At 35.8% G+C, this 14,958-nt stretch overlaps 2 protein-coding genes across 6 annotated transcripts in view; both read left to right on the top strand.

The window, feature by feature from the left end:
- DLGAP1 (DLG associated protein 1) overlaps positions 1-14,958 on the top strand; it is a 416,642-nt gene that overhangs the window by 40,492 nt on the left and 361,192 nt on the right. The gene's annotated exons all lie outside the window — the stretch shown is intronic.
- LOC310894171 (uncharacterized protein) overlaps positions 1-14,958 on the top strand; it is an 88,147-nt gene that overhangs the window by 39,712 nt on the left and 33,477 nt on the right. Inside the window, exons 2-3 of one of the 2 annotated variants that reach the window (XM_083823979.1) lie at positions 1,189-1,577; positions 2,604-3,855. In XM_083823979.1, the coding sequence (XP_083680105.1) occupies positions 1,189-1,252 (64 nt within the window). In that variant the 3' untranslated portion in view covers positions 1,253-1,577; positions 2,604-3,855. Of the gene's footprint in view, positions 1-1,188; positions 3,856-14,958 lie in introns of those variants that run through there. The other variant, XM_083823978.1, reaches the window with a different exon arrangement.

The following is a 14,958-nucleotide window of genomic DNA, read 5'->3' as shown; positions in this document are numbered from 1 at the left end:
AAATGATATCTTCTTCAAAAACCTGAAAGAAGTCTTGCACTGTGTTGAGCAGCCAGCAAATTTAAACCTTATCAGAATAAGAAAAGAATTCAGTTATTTCATTGAAGCAGGTTTTTGGTGAAGATGCTTTTCCTGGAAGCTACATCCTACCTAAATCAAGACATTGGCTTCTTGACTGCTTGGATTGTCTCAGTGGTGGAGATAAATAATGAGAAAAAAAGATAAAGGGAGATATTGGAGTGAGAGGTTAGAAGAGATGGGATAGCTAATACAAAAGGGACATGAAGGTGCAAAGGGATGGCAGGGTCTCTGATCAAGACAAATAGTATTGTGTAGACTATCACACTATCACAGCAGTTTTTTTCTGTAAAGCTCTGTGTTTTTCCCACAACTAGTAGTGAAGAGAAATCCACTGCAGTTATGGTAAAATTAGTAGGACTAGTTAAAAAAAAAAAAAAAAAAAAAAGAAGAAAGAAAGAAATCCAAGCAATATTTTGGGGGGAAAAAAAGAAGTGAGAAGAGAGAAGGAACAATTTTTTTCTAGATTTTCCAATCATTATCAAGCACAGATGGCTGTTTCCAGTAGGTTTTGCCTCTAAAATATTGCATACTTTCATACTAGATTATTTTTTCAAATACTTGCTAAGTTCAGCACAGATTGAAGTGATCCAAGTGGAAGGTAAGAAGAGATGGCTAAACTCTGTAACGTCTATTTCTAGAAAAAAAAGGCTGGCAACATGGCAGTCAGACATAAATTATAAATTTACTGATCCTTTAATGTTAGTTGTTTGACAAGAAACAGTAGAGTAACTCCAGCTTGGATAATATTCCCTAGGTGGTAGAACGGAAACTCTACTATTTTTTTTTTCTATAATGTTATCGCGGTCTTATGAAAAACCATATTGCATGAATTCCGCAGAAGTACTCATCATACAACCTCATCTCCCTTAGGACTATAAAAATACTGTGTCTGAATCTATGTGAATGTGTATATTACACTGATACTCCTGTCATCTGTGACCTAATTTGGAAAACTTCTCTAGGTCTGCATTGCAAATAGTTAGGTACATATGGTTCTCCTCCCTCATGTCTTAGTCATATGTGCACATGTGCTGTTGGCGATAATACCAAGTGATGAATATTTTTTTGTTTTTCTGCTTGACTGACAGTTGTTTTTCTTTTCTTTAGCATGCACAGATTAACCTGTTCTGTGACATTAAAAAGACTTGGACAAAGCCCAGCAGGGCTCTAGGACTTTTAAATTGAAGGAATTGAGACTGCGGTGAAGAGATTGGGGATGACAACAGTCAAGAAGCTATGGAATAGGGCAGGATTTGTGTGAGAGGTTTGCTTGCTGTAGGGAAGATAGAAGTGGTTGAGGCACCAACGGGCAGGACAAGTAATACTTTACTCAAGGTTTCTGATAGAGAAGCCCTGACCTGTAGAAGCTGCACACACAAGAGAACATGTACTGAACGAGACAAGAAACTTGAGGAAAGACAAGGACTAATGCATGACTGGGACGAGTGAACTGATTTTCAGAGCTGCGTTTTACATCTGACTCTGCCAAAGTGATGGTACGTCATAACAGTTAAGTGAGCTTTTTGGTAGTTGGTTGCTTATCCTGAGAAAGTCTTGAAATTTACAGAAGCACTAAGTACTCTCAGCTGCTTTGGAACATAAGGGTGAAAACAGCAGTAATTAATTTAGGCACTTCAAAACATTTGAATGAGTGACTTTGCCATCTTCACATTTTAACATAGGGATACTTGTTCGTATAGCACCTGTTAAAAATAACCAATACCTTAACGATCTTTTGCAGCTAGTGGATTGAACATAAGTAAGCTGAAATATCTTGCACATACCATTCCTATATAGCTTGTAGAACCTAAATTGCCAAGTAATGATGCAAAGCAAGACAAGGCTCAGTGTTTATAGGATTCCAGACTGAGGTACAGGACTGGTAACAGAAAGATTTTTCAGATCTAGTTTATACAGAAGACAGAAAGTGAATTAATATCAACCCACAAAGACAACTTTTAAACCTTTAGGACAGCCAAATGAACACATTTATTTCCAGTTGAAAAATACACAAAATGCTGCAGGATTTAAGACGTGTTTAACTTACATTTGCAGTCTGAGATATGAGAAACAGGTTGCAGCCTAAAATGGGGTACATGTATTTTGGGGAGGAATTTATCGGATAATGATGAACAGAAGGGGCAGACTGACTGATTAGAAGACAAAGTACATACTGCCTCTTCTCCCAGAGTAAACAAGCATGGCTAACAGTTCCAGACAGACATTCCTCAGGAAAGGGCTGTGGATTATTTTTTATTTTTTATTGGTAGTAATAGCAGAAGTGGTAATAACAAATTATAATCTTATAAAATAAATAACATTTCCAGGTCATGGTTTTCCACAAGCAATTTTATTTAGTTAGCTTTTTCATTTAATTTCTCTTAAGACTTAAATTTTGTTAATCCAAAAAAATCTGTTTCATAATAATGGTATGTGAGGTTTTTGCATGCTGTAATGTTCTCCATTTCTTCTATAGCTTTTCCTCAATTTATCTTAAATTGTATGTTTTTAATTTAAATCAGATTTTCATAGAAAGCAAGAGACCACATAAGTCAACTCAGGCACACCGGAGGATTGGAGAATAAAGTCTGGCTCCCAGATTTTGTGAATCGATAAAAGTGAGCAAACATAATGGCCTGAGGTGAAAAATCAAAAGGTATATTGAACTGATGGTCATAAACCTGGCTGTGTGTGTGGCTCTCCAGTAGCTCTGCTGAGAATCACTTTTTCCCCTAGCCCTGCCCCCAAAATAATAAATATTTATTATTGAAGAGAAATTTGACTGTGTGTGGAGTAAATAAGAAGCTTTAAGCATAAATACAAAGTATTCATGTTTTATATGTGGATGTAACTTCTGTCTTGATGGTTGTACAAAGAAAAAAAAATCTTTGAATTAGAATTTGTACCAGGGCTAGTGAGGGATGGTGGAAACAAATTCAGAACCAGATTGAAAAATAGGTCTGTTAATTACATGAAACTGTTGCTGTGCCTAAAGCTGTGCTACACAGCTTCCTGTGTGGGGGATAGGAGGGTGGATTCTCAGAGTTCTCAGCTCTCTGGTTGTGTTTGACATTCTCAGGCAAACTAGAGGCACCTGCTCTGTGTTGCTAGGGCAAAATATGCCTTGGAACATTTTATGGTGCCTGAACTATGGATGGGGAGCAGAAGATGTGTGTGAGACATTTTCTGCTTTTCCTTTCTTCCTTTAAGTATTCATACCCATTACAACCCAAAATAATGAGTAACTCACTGTTGTTGCTTGTTTGGAGTGTGTATGAGAGAGATTTGTTTTGGAGGAACAAATTCTGGAAGAACTTTTAACTATTTTAAGCAGTCAAAAATCACGTGTAAGGATCTAATCAAATGAAGACATTTCAGCAGTTATTACAGGGGATGCTTCTGCATTCTGTTCACAATATTTCTTGCAAGGCAGGACACAGAACAAATGGCATCCTTTCCTCGTGTTTCTATGCAGGCATAAGTCCTTTTCCCATATCTAAAGTCTGCAATCTTAAAGACTAATGTTTAAAGAAAGAGACAAGTACTATTACAGAAATAGTGATACTTACCTGTATTTCCATTCTTTTGTCATTCTGTAAGGTTTCTTTTTCATGTTTCTTTGAAATGAACACACTTGAGGACAAGGGAGGCTGCTTTTTGGCTCTCATGTGACCTTCCTTGTGCTGACCAATGTATCAGTAGCTTCTGAGTGTAATTTTTTTATTTGGGAAAGCTCATATGGAGTTCCAAAACACTGGATAGTGCTGCCACCCTCACCCCCCCCCCCCCCCCCCCCAAAAAAAAAAAGAAAAGAAAATCTCAGGAAATCATTCCCAAGTTTCGATGCACCTCAGAAGTGGCTCTCTGATTTGCATCTGAACCTATTACAGTACCCTGAGAAGTACACAGCAGGACTAATCAAGCTGTGTGTACAATCTGCATTCAGGTGTACAGAAACAAATGAGATAGGGTAGAGCAGGTAGCTATTTTAGGTGTCTGATTTCTGTATTCTTTGTTAAAAAATCAGTCACCACGTTGCCAGGAACTGAGCAGGACACTACTGTGCAATACTTAGTTTTTATTTTGAGAAGTAGGATGTGTACCAGGGCATCAGGTGGGAATGCAGGCAGAACTGGATGCCTAAATCTGGCAACGCTCCTTGTTGTGACTGCAATTTGAAAGGTAAGGACAGGTGTTCATATTTCTTATTTCCTGAACTGAAGGAAATTCCCACTGGAAATGAAATTTCCTACCAATACCTTTACAGCACACCTTCTCTTGTTCCCCATGGAACTGCCTGTGGAATAATAAAAGCTGACAGTCAATGGCAGTAGCCTGCATCCTGTAGCTCAGTAGCTACGATTTCTGCTGTCTGAGCTGATGTGTGCATGCCAGTGGCTTGGAATTCCAAGTACTGGTTGAACTATAACTCGTAGGTTTTGCTTCAATCAACTAGCTTCAATCAATTAGTTTAATTCTACGTTTAGTTCACATTTTAGATATCTTTAAGGCTTACTATTACAGTTTCCAATGTTATGTTCACTTCTGAAATGTAACTTCTTTGGGCTGATTGGCCAGCTTACAAAATGAATAGTTAAACACCGGAAGATGCTAAGTAAAATTCCAATTTCAGAAGTCATCATAACTGTGGAGAATCTTAAAAAAAAAAATGCACCGACAGTAACTAGACCATTTGTGTTTGGATGAAGAGGTTTAGAGATTTTAGCTTCTGAGGGAAAAGCAGTAACAGGAGTTCTGTGTTTTGGTTTTGTGATACTTGCTGAAACTTTAGCCAAGTTGTTAGTAGCTGTCTGTATTTTCGTTTAGTCACTATGTTACTAAAACCATGAGATGAGCTCCAGACTTGAAATACTGTTCTGTTGGAGTTCTTAGTAGCCAGAAAATTACCAAGGTCTTGAAGATCATGTGAAATGAGGCTCTATTGTTGTCTCTTAATCTGCAAATAACTATCACTAGAGAGCAATATATACTCTTGCTGTATGTATTATCTCATTACAGACACTTTTTGTTGAAGGATCAAGTATATCTGATTGTGTCCAAATCTTTTGAACTCAAATTGAATCAATTGGAGGTACTACTTAATATGTTAGGATTTTAGCTGTTCACTATCATAGAAATAAGACAAGCTGGTGGATAATATGGAAGAAAAGCAACACAGCATTGGTGTATATATTAAAGGCTTAATGGAGGCTGCGGTGCACTCCATCAAAGCCTTTTACAGCTTTTAATCAAACTAGTGTCCTCAATACTAGTTATACAAAGGGGGCCTAAGAAGACAGTATCTGTCCAGTGACACTTTCAGTATAGCATCTAAGTGCATTATCACAGTCCTTGCTTCCAACCTTGACTTCTTTGTTGCAAATGAACTGTTTAGAATTGGTATGTTGGCCCAATGGAAAATTTTGGAGCTGTGGAGTATCCACTTCAGGATGGATAGCTGAAGACTGAGATGCCCTATTCTTGGGAGGCTCTTTAGTATCACCAAATCACAGAATGGTTGAGGCTGTAAGGGACCTCTGGAGGCCTTCTGCTCCAACACCTCTGCTCAAGCAGGGTCAGCTAGAGCAGATTGCCCTGGACCATGTCCAGCTGAGTTTTGGATATGTCCAAGGAAGAAGACTGCACAATGGAGTCCACTCTCTGGAAACTATGAATCTGGGGCAAGAAGCAAGACTTAGTGATGGATGTGAACTGGCCTGTGCCTGTACTAACCAAAATGTACAGGTCTTTTGACATCTTATCTCATATTATATGTGTATATATATATATACACTATATATAGCTTTATATATAATGTATAATCATCTTTTCTCCTGTGCTCAGGTTTCCTCACCAAGGGAACTTCTTGGATTGCTCTAAGTTGGAGTCTGTATGCGAGCAAGTATGTATGCAGTGTGGACAAAAGGGCTTTGCAATGAAGCATTAAGTGAAATGATTTGACAATGTAGATAGGACTTGTCAAGTATATTGGAGTCGGTAACCTGAAAAATGCTTTCATAGGTAGGGTACTTTGCAGCAGCCCTGGGAACCCTGGAAGGACAGTGCTTCCCATGGCAGAATGTTCTGTGTTTTCCAGAATTTTGACAGTTTGTATGCCCAAAGTGCTGGAGAGGCTTGGCTTCCAAGTTTCCACCACAGTGGCTATAGCATCCAAAAGTAATGTCCTCCAGACAGAATACAGTAGAATGCAGCTTTAATTTTTTATTTAAAAAAAAAAAAAAGCCAGGTTTCATGACTTATTTCATACTAAAAAGCCTCATAAAAATCAGCTGTTGCCAATGAGAAGCAGTTCCATCAGAAAAGTCTTAGCCATTTACGATAAAAATAAAAAAGATTATGAGTCAATGTAATTTTATTCAGGGCTGGATGATATAAAAATTAAGCTCCTCCAAAAATTAGTTTAAAGGTGGAACATTTCAAGATAGGAATGATGACAATGTTTCTGTCCACAAGAATGAAAATGAGTATTTGGTCTAAACTTACTTTTTTTCTATTAGGTTGTAAAATAACCACACTGACTCAAGTAATAGTTTGGAAGTTACAGATGAGATTTTAAAGCCGTATGTATAATGATTTATATAAATTATAGCAAATTACAAGAACCTCCTTCAAATCTGTCAAACTTAATTTTCTGCTTTGTAGAGCACAGTGATTGAGACAGTGAAGCTGAATGACATTTTACACTGTGGATACTGTCAGCTGACAAAAGCCTATGGCGTTAGCTGAACCCACAGCAAACAACTGGTCAAGAGGACAGGCTATGTAATTTCCTCTCCATAGTGCTTCCTTTGGAGCTTTCAGCATGGTTTTGCAGTGTCTACAATGGCAAAGCAGTGGCACTCTTGATAAGCAGTTTGAGAGAGCTGTAACTAGCTATTTCAAAGGTTGATTTGGATGCTCATGTGTGGTTTAGGTGTCATGTTTTCTTTGCACCTCAATAATATCAGAAGCATAATTAGGATCAGTGTAATATTTAGTGCTATTTCAGCTGTATCCAAAAGGGAGTATATACCATATGCTTTTAAACTAGATGGTAAATATTTGAAGTCTTATAGGATATTGGGAAGAAAAAGCATTAAGTGAGCTGACTATAATCTTTGATGGATCTTTGTTTCCAAAACAAATCTTCATAAAATTGCATCTTCCTGAAATAAAAAAAGAATAGGAATAATAAAAGAAGCAGTCACTTTATTCTGTATTCTCAAAATTCTCCTTAGTGTCAAGATTGAGCTTGAGATGCGCTTTCTGAGCTTTCTTTTATGCTTGTATTACAAGTGTTCCTCTGATATTTCCTTGTTTCCTGTTGCCTTTTCTGGCCACATCTTTGATGCTTTTGTCTGTGCATGTACAGTATTACCAGCAATTTCAAAATTACTTTAAGCCACCAGGAGAATCCCTCTCTTTGCATCACATCACAGCACCACAGCAGCATCTGGCATGAGTTAGAGTGGTAATTTCTTCTGTTTCTAAGGGATCTTAACTTTGTGTTACACTTGTAGTGAATTAAGGATTTCCATTATGCCTCCAAAGCCACAGATTTTGTATTGAGTCCCTTTGATATGAAACTACCCTTACTGCTTGCTTTTAGTGTATGCCAGCTCCTTTTGAAATTGAGGACAAATGTACCATTGACATAAATGGTATACAATTAGATATCCAAGTGGTGTGTCGGGGGTAATTTTAACACTTATCTTCCAATCCCCCTCTCCCCCAAAGAAAAAAAAGCTTTCATGTTTATACATAAGATATAAGACTGTGGGTCCTTGGGAGCCTGTCATTTGCACACAGTTACATTGTGAGTGAAGCGTTCTCTAAATTTGTTTGATATTTTTAGGCTTTGAGTATTGATGTAAGGGATATGCCATCTTTATGCAGGGGCTTCAAAAGGGAGCTAGACTTTGTAATGGGTTATCTTGTGTATTTGGAATTTGTCTTCTGGTTAAGGTGGCATCACTGTCATATTTTTTCATGTTGCTCTTACGTTATAGTAACAGGATCACTGCATAATCTTGCATAATTTTTTTTTTAACTTTTCAAGTGCAATCTGCATTTAATCTCAAGATAAATTTAACATTTGATTCTTCATTTCAGTTTTTTTCTTTTTTTCCCTCACTCGTGCATCTCTAAAATAATCTTCAGATGACAGTAGAAAGGAAGAATGAAAACAGGTGTGGCTTGTTTGTGATTTTTTTATTATTGTTTTGTTTATTTTTATTATTTGTTAAAACCTCCAGTGCTTAGGGATGGAAATTTTCAGGTGCACTATATGCTCTTTTCCTTTAATTACACTTATCACAAAGTACCTGCTGTGTTTAACTATAAGTTAGGGTAAGGCACATACTTTACCTATTTGGATCCACAGATGTACATGCAGCTTTTGAACACTCTGGAAGTCTTTGGTATGTGTATGACGAAGTTCCACGTGTGCAAGACATTTCTGTGAAAAGTAGCCATACATGTCATATTTCACAGTCACTGTATTTGTTAATCATAGTAGAACAGACAGGTAATATATTTCATTTTGTTTTACTACAACATGAAAGCAAAAATACGTTTCTGATTGCACAGCTAGCAGTGTAAGGATGAAGTTGTATGTATCTGATTCAATCCTTAGTGACAGAGTTACAAAAGAAATATGTGAATAAAATAATGTTATAAATATGCTAGCATTAAATCTACCTTCATAGCATTTAGAGTTGCTTATTGATGCAATCAACTGTGTAAAAATAACCCTTAAATTTTTTTTCAAGTTGAATTTTATTCAAAAATTATTTTTTCTATTGTATTTTCCTACTCTGTGTTCACCTCACCAAGAAAAAAAAAGGGGGGGGGGGATTACAATTGATTTATGATTGAGAGGAAAATGCTTTTTTGTATTTTTATTACTTTTTTATTTTTTTTGTAAATTACACAATATTCATCCACAATGACTTATTTGTGAATTATCTTTTAAATTAAGGTGGCCTCTTTGGCTAAGTGAAGAGATGGGTTCCACAAATTTGTTGAGCAGACATATTTGTTGATATCCACAGCAGTGGGTGGAGGTTTGGTCTGAAATAAATCATAATGTAGTGTATGTGGGAGTCTGGATCTTGTAATCTCTTTTTAGTTCCACCGCAGTCTCAACTGTGTAGCTTTGGACTTGTTGCATAATCTCTTTATACCTTTTTCTTCACTTTCACTTGTGTGCCTTTGCCTAAATTAGATTGTAGTCTAGAATTTTTGATATATGATTCTTCAAAGAGCAGATAATAAATCTTACAGGAGGAGTTATTTGACTAGATGATTGTGCAGAGACATAGACTATTGAACTGATCCATTCTGATGTTCATACTAAGTGCATGTCAAGCCATGATCATCTGTGGATTGTTTTAATATTGCCATCTGTTTTTATTTAAGCTAAATGAGTACCTATGTGCATTTACATGAATGTGTAAATATATTGTATATTAATACTATAGGTATACATTTTTAGGTGTGTATGTATACAAATATATATGCATAAACACACATATAGTAATTTTGTTTATTTTTTCCAGATAATTAATTTAAATAATAGTTCTGGACACAACTGACTTTTAAGTAAGTCTACTTTTTAAGTAAGTTCTTAGATACCTCTTGCCACAGTTGAGCAATTAAAAATTTTGGAGTCTGAGATGGGAGATTATCTGATGAAGATCTGTAACCCAGTTTAGTCAAGCAATCTGTTACTTAGTACGATTTTACTCTGGAAATATTGGAGGGGAAAATCTGCACAGCTGTTCCCTATGCTGCAATACCTGCTCTCTGAGTCAGCTGAAAAAAGTAATTATCCAGTGTTTTCAGGATAGCACTATTAAAAGCAAAATATAGCACATGCACACGCACACATAATCTGATGGTAAATGGCTTTATAAGAGAATTAAACATGTTCATGTGTCTCTAACTTCTTCAGGGTGAGCACAACACTATCTAAAGCAAGCAGTTTTTAATTTGAGGGGTGAAGTCTCATTTGCATTGATGTACACTCACATTTCTCTCTGGCAGTAAAGAAATTCAGTAAACAGGTATTCTGACTTTGGCCATGTGTAAGGAAGGCTCCCATGTGAATGAGAACAGAGCCCTGGATGTTTGATCTGGTGAAATGTTTGTCTTGCAGGTGTAACCATCTACATCCTTTAGGTGGTGAATCTGAGCTTGCTGTTCTCAAGTTTAATAGATGGTCCATGGCAGTGTAGAATTAAGTCTCCGTAGTGCCTTGATGATTAGGCAGGTTTTGCCTAATCAAAAAACTTGCATTTTTCCTGGTGTTCAGCTCTGTGACCTATTTTCTTTTCTCATAGTTTTTGTTTGTTTGTTTTGTTGTTTGTTTTTTGTTTGTTTTTTGTTGTTGTTGTTGTTGTTTTTTGTGACTGGCTATCACATAGCCTTCATTATTTTTAAACTGCCTCACTACAAATATATATATATATATATGCACAATGCTTTGAATATAACCTAAACTATGGAAAGAAAATAGTGATATGTTACACTGTCTTCATGTCTCTAACTAAAATGATGCTAACCTCATTTCAATTAAAAGGAATAATTTTTGGTCTGAGAGTTTATGTCAATGTAAATGGTAGTGGGTGAGTTGTGAATAGCCTATAAAAATCTCTAATGGTTATACTGTTGGGGTCAGTGCAGCCTCAGTCAAAGCATTATTGTACTAGATTGTCCTATGTTGTCAAATTACAATGTAATTCCCTTTCCCCATTTTATTACTGCTGTGGCAGAGATGCATCTGAATAGAAGTTTTTTAATAATTTACTAGTCTAGTTTCATTTATAAAGTGTTTTCACAACTCAGTGCTTGAAACACCTTGCATATGTTTTAATGGTGAGGTCTAGATGCACTGTTCCAGGGCCTTCTCTCCTGCCAGCTCTTATGGCTGTGCTTTGGATTTGGAAGAACACTGCTAGAACTTCTGAACAAATATAACGTGAATACAGTGTGGATCTAACACAAGCCTGGAAACCTTCTCTCTTTCATTGTGTAGACAAGCCACATATTAGTAAATTATCTTGTAAAAATATCGTCCTTTCTGATTAATAATCCTGGGATGCTGGCATCAGTTCTTCATGTATAAGCATCTCTTTATTATTCCCTCCAATCAGTGTACACTCAGAAAATAAGAGAATGAATTTAAATGTTGCTTTGTCTCAACTGTGAATGGAATCTAGTTTTCTTTTGAAAATCTGTAATTAAAAAGAAAGAATCCAACAGCAGCTAAGAGGAATTCCATGTTATGTTGATAAAGAGTTCTTCATTAAATTCTGGATCAAAAAGGACAAAAATAATTCAAAATCATACACAATTGTTTTATTCCTAGCTATAACAGTTTGTCATGTGTTCTTTTGTAAAAATCTTATTTGTAGGACTTTAATCATTTGAGTGAATAATTTGCCTCTGGCTGAAAGTTGGCACACATGCTCTCAGCCTTAATGCAATTGTTTGCTTTTCTAAAGGTGCCTTTAATAGTATATTAAGTAAATGGAAAATGCTTCCTTTTTCGGCATTTGAAAGTATTTGAAGTGTATTCCATAAAAATGTTTAAATGCTATGAACACACTCGTCCACTCTTCTGAAATTGACAGCAGATACTCTAATGAAAAAAGCAGAGGGAGATGGCTTGATAATGAATTACAAATCTATGCAATGTATTGTTTTGTGGGTTTTTGTTGTTGTTGTTTGTTTCTGTTTCTGTTTTGGTTTTATGTATCGATGATGATAGCACTACATGAAGACAGAAGGACTTCTGGAGTTTTCTATCAGATTGGCAATGCCATCTAGACAGTAGCTTCAAGATGCTACTCTCATGAAGTTTGTGGTACATGAATATAAATTACTTCCATTGTGGAAAAAGGACACCTTGTCATTGGAGGGCATCAGAGTGTTTGGGTAGAGTCCCTCAGTTATGTGATGCCAAGCCAAACGTGACACAGATTTGACTCTTCAATGGAGTACTTGGTACTGCACAAGGACAATTCAAAATGTCATTTTCATCAAAACTTATGGAAATTTGAGTTTCATTAGAATTTTTGAATATACCAATTTCAGAAATTATGAAGCTGTAGGGTTTTAAGATTGCTCATCTGGAGTATTTTTGAAGAATCAAGTTCTCCTGTAGTGGCAGTATATGTTTAGTTTCTGAAGACCAAATAATGAATAATGAATTGCCCTTCAGTACACAAGGGTCAGATATATGACATCATTCAAGTGATACAGGGTACTAGCAAATGTTTCCTGTTAACCCATTGCCCTACATTGAATATCTGAGTATGAGAAGTTAGATCAATTATTCAGTAATAATGACAATTTAATATCATCCAAAGTCAAGTATCCAAGTAAAAGAGGAAAAATAATAAAAAATATTCTGTAAATAAATATCTTTTCAGATTTTAAAAAATACAGACATCATTGGCCTTTTTGCATTTATATAGAAAAGATTCTCCATTTATTAGTACTTACATAGAGAAAATACATAGCTGAAATATAATTGCCATTAGAACAATGTTTATGTTCTTTAGGAGCATTCTTTTTTTGCGATTAATGGAGAATTTGTGAGTTATTTAATATAAGCAAATAAAAATTATCAAACTGTATTGTTGTTGATGATGTTTTTTGTTTATTTGTTTTTTCACCTGTGTTTGCTTTGGAATGATGATTGCAGATGAATTGTCAGTAGGAGATTCTGTGAATAGGAAGATGACATTTGATTTGCCTGGACTTTGAGCAGTACCTTCTTGCTGGCATCCGCTTCATTATGAGTAAAGTTATAACTGTCACAGGCACTGCAGATTTAGTTGTTGTTTTATTGTTAATGCATTCTTAAATGCGTTTTTTCTACTGGATTGGTGGATGTGAGGCAATAATAAATAAGCGAATGTGCTTCTTTGAGGAAAAAGCCTCTAATGCTGCTGTATTTTGACCATGGCCTTGTAGGAAACCGCCAGTGATGGGTTGGTAGTTTATATCTGGTATGACAAATCAGGCTTTGCTTTTGAAGATTTGAAAGGTAACTTTTGACTACAGTATTGATTTCAATGCTCCTGTGTAGCCTCTTTACAGAGGCTTGGAGAATGAGATTTCTTTGAAAGAGAACAGGACTTAGAGGTATATGTACTCCTCTGTATTCAGGCAGGTAGAATCAGCAAGGACTGGAGTATTAGCTTTACATAAATTTAATTACTCTTAGCATTATCCGGAAAGATTTATTGCAAAATAATTTTCCTTAATCTCTCTAGCCATTAACATGTATTGCTAAATATACAATTGTATAGTGATTTTCAAGAATTGTATCCTAGGTTTCTTTTATTGGTCCCAGTAGTTTGCTTTGTTCTACATGCGTCTGTAAGCTCAGAAAGAATGTGCAGATCTTATTGATTAAAAATAAGTTGTTTAAAAAAAAAAGTGTCAGTTTTAGAGTGTGGAACAGTGGTTCTGTTTGTTCTTCCCTTTCTTCCTTACACCCCTCTTTCGTCCCTTTATCTCCCGCTCTTCCCTTCCCGCTCCCCCCCCCGCTTTTTTTTATCATGGGAGTAAGGGACAGAATAGAATTAACAAGACCGAACAAGTACTTTTAATTAGAAGCTTCAGATACTATGCCAGTTCAGTTCTTTGTTAGAGTTCAGTTCCAGAGTTGAAGTGTCTGGGATTGCTCCTGCAAATTAGCATTGTTGCAGTGGAAAAAGCATTTTTGATGGATTGTTCATGTATTTTCAGGTAGCGTTCAATAACCAGTCACTAGAACTAGATGATCACCGAAGCACTCTGTTCAGTCCTTGCTTTCCACCCTATTTCTTTTAGTGGGAATGCATTCACTTAAAAATAATCTTTCAAAGTTTATAGGCTATGTAACAGTAGACTGGAATCAAAGATAAACTTACTGTGACTATCTAAAGTATAGCAACAATGAAAACAAAAAAAAAAATATTCTCTACGAGGTTGGATTGTTTTAGTATCATTGTTACCCATGTGTAATGCAGTAGAAGAAAAAAACACCGGAATGTATTTTTTCATTTGGTTCAATTGCCAATTCCCTTTTTTCTCTATGTCCTTAACAAATGTGTCTTTTTTGGTGAAGGCTAGCCTACTGAATGAACAAAACGGCAATAAAACAAACTAATTTGATTATTTATGCCATGTATTTGTCACAGGAATCACAAAAAATTGCTGATATATTTTTGAGGGTTAGTCAAAATTAGGTCCTTTATTTTTCTGTTGCCTTGGCTATTAATGATTCTGGGTATCAGTAACCCCGCTGAAGCCCGATAAAGAGGCAGCATTTAGCTTAAATATCGTCAACTCGGCTTTGTGGTAACAGTAAGCCAAAAGAACAAAGTCAGTGCTTTGAAAATATCAGAAAATATGCTCTTGTTTTCTAAATGAATTATTTTGACCTTACTAATAAGTTGTTTGAATTTTCCATGTTCAAAAAAAAAAAAAAAAGCTTTTGAGTCCATATTTTCACCTAATAAAAAGAAGATGTGGAAAAAATTGGGGCATCACTATATAGTTCCTGTTTATCTATTATTTTGGCAAAGCTGGCTTCATTACTTTTCCTATTGAATTATCATATGCTTCAGGAGAGAGAGAAAGAGAAAGAAAAGAGACAGACTTTTCGAACAGTTTCCCATCTTTATTTTATAGGGGAAATGATGTTTCTTCAGTTGTTTATAACTTAGTTATGTGACGTATATGCACTTGAAGATGTGTGTTTCTTACCCTTAAGGCAGAAGATGTATCTGCAAATAAAGAACAGAAGCTTAGGTCTCCTTTTGCTTTTGAGCATTCTCTTAATTAACGCTCATTTGATTCTCTCCTTCACTTATTTCA

Source organism: Anser anser, assembly GCF_964211835.1.
Source record: "Anser anser genome assembly, chromosome: 2".
Taxonomy (NCBI): domain Eukaryota; kingdom Metazoa; phylum Chordata; class Aves; order Anseriformes; family Anatidae; genus Anser; species Anser anser.
Note: the sequence above shows the minus strand (reverse complement) of the source record. Positions and strands in the feature narration are given on the sequence as shown.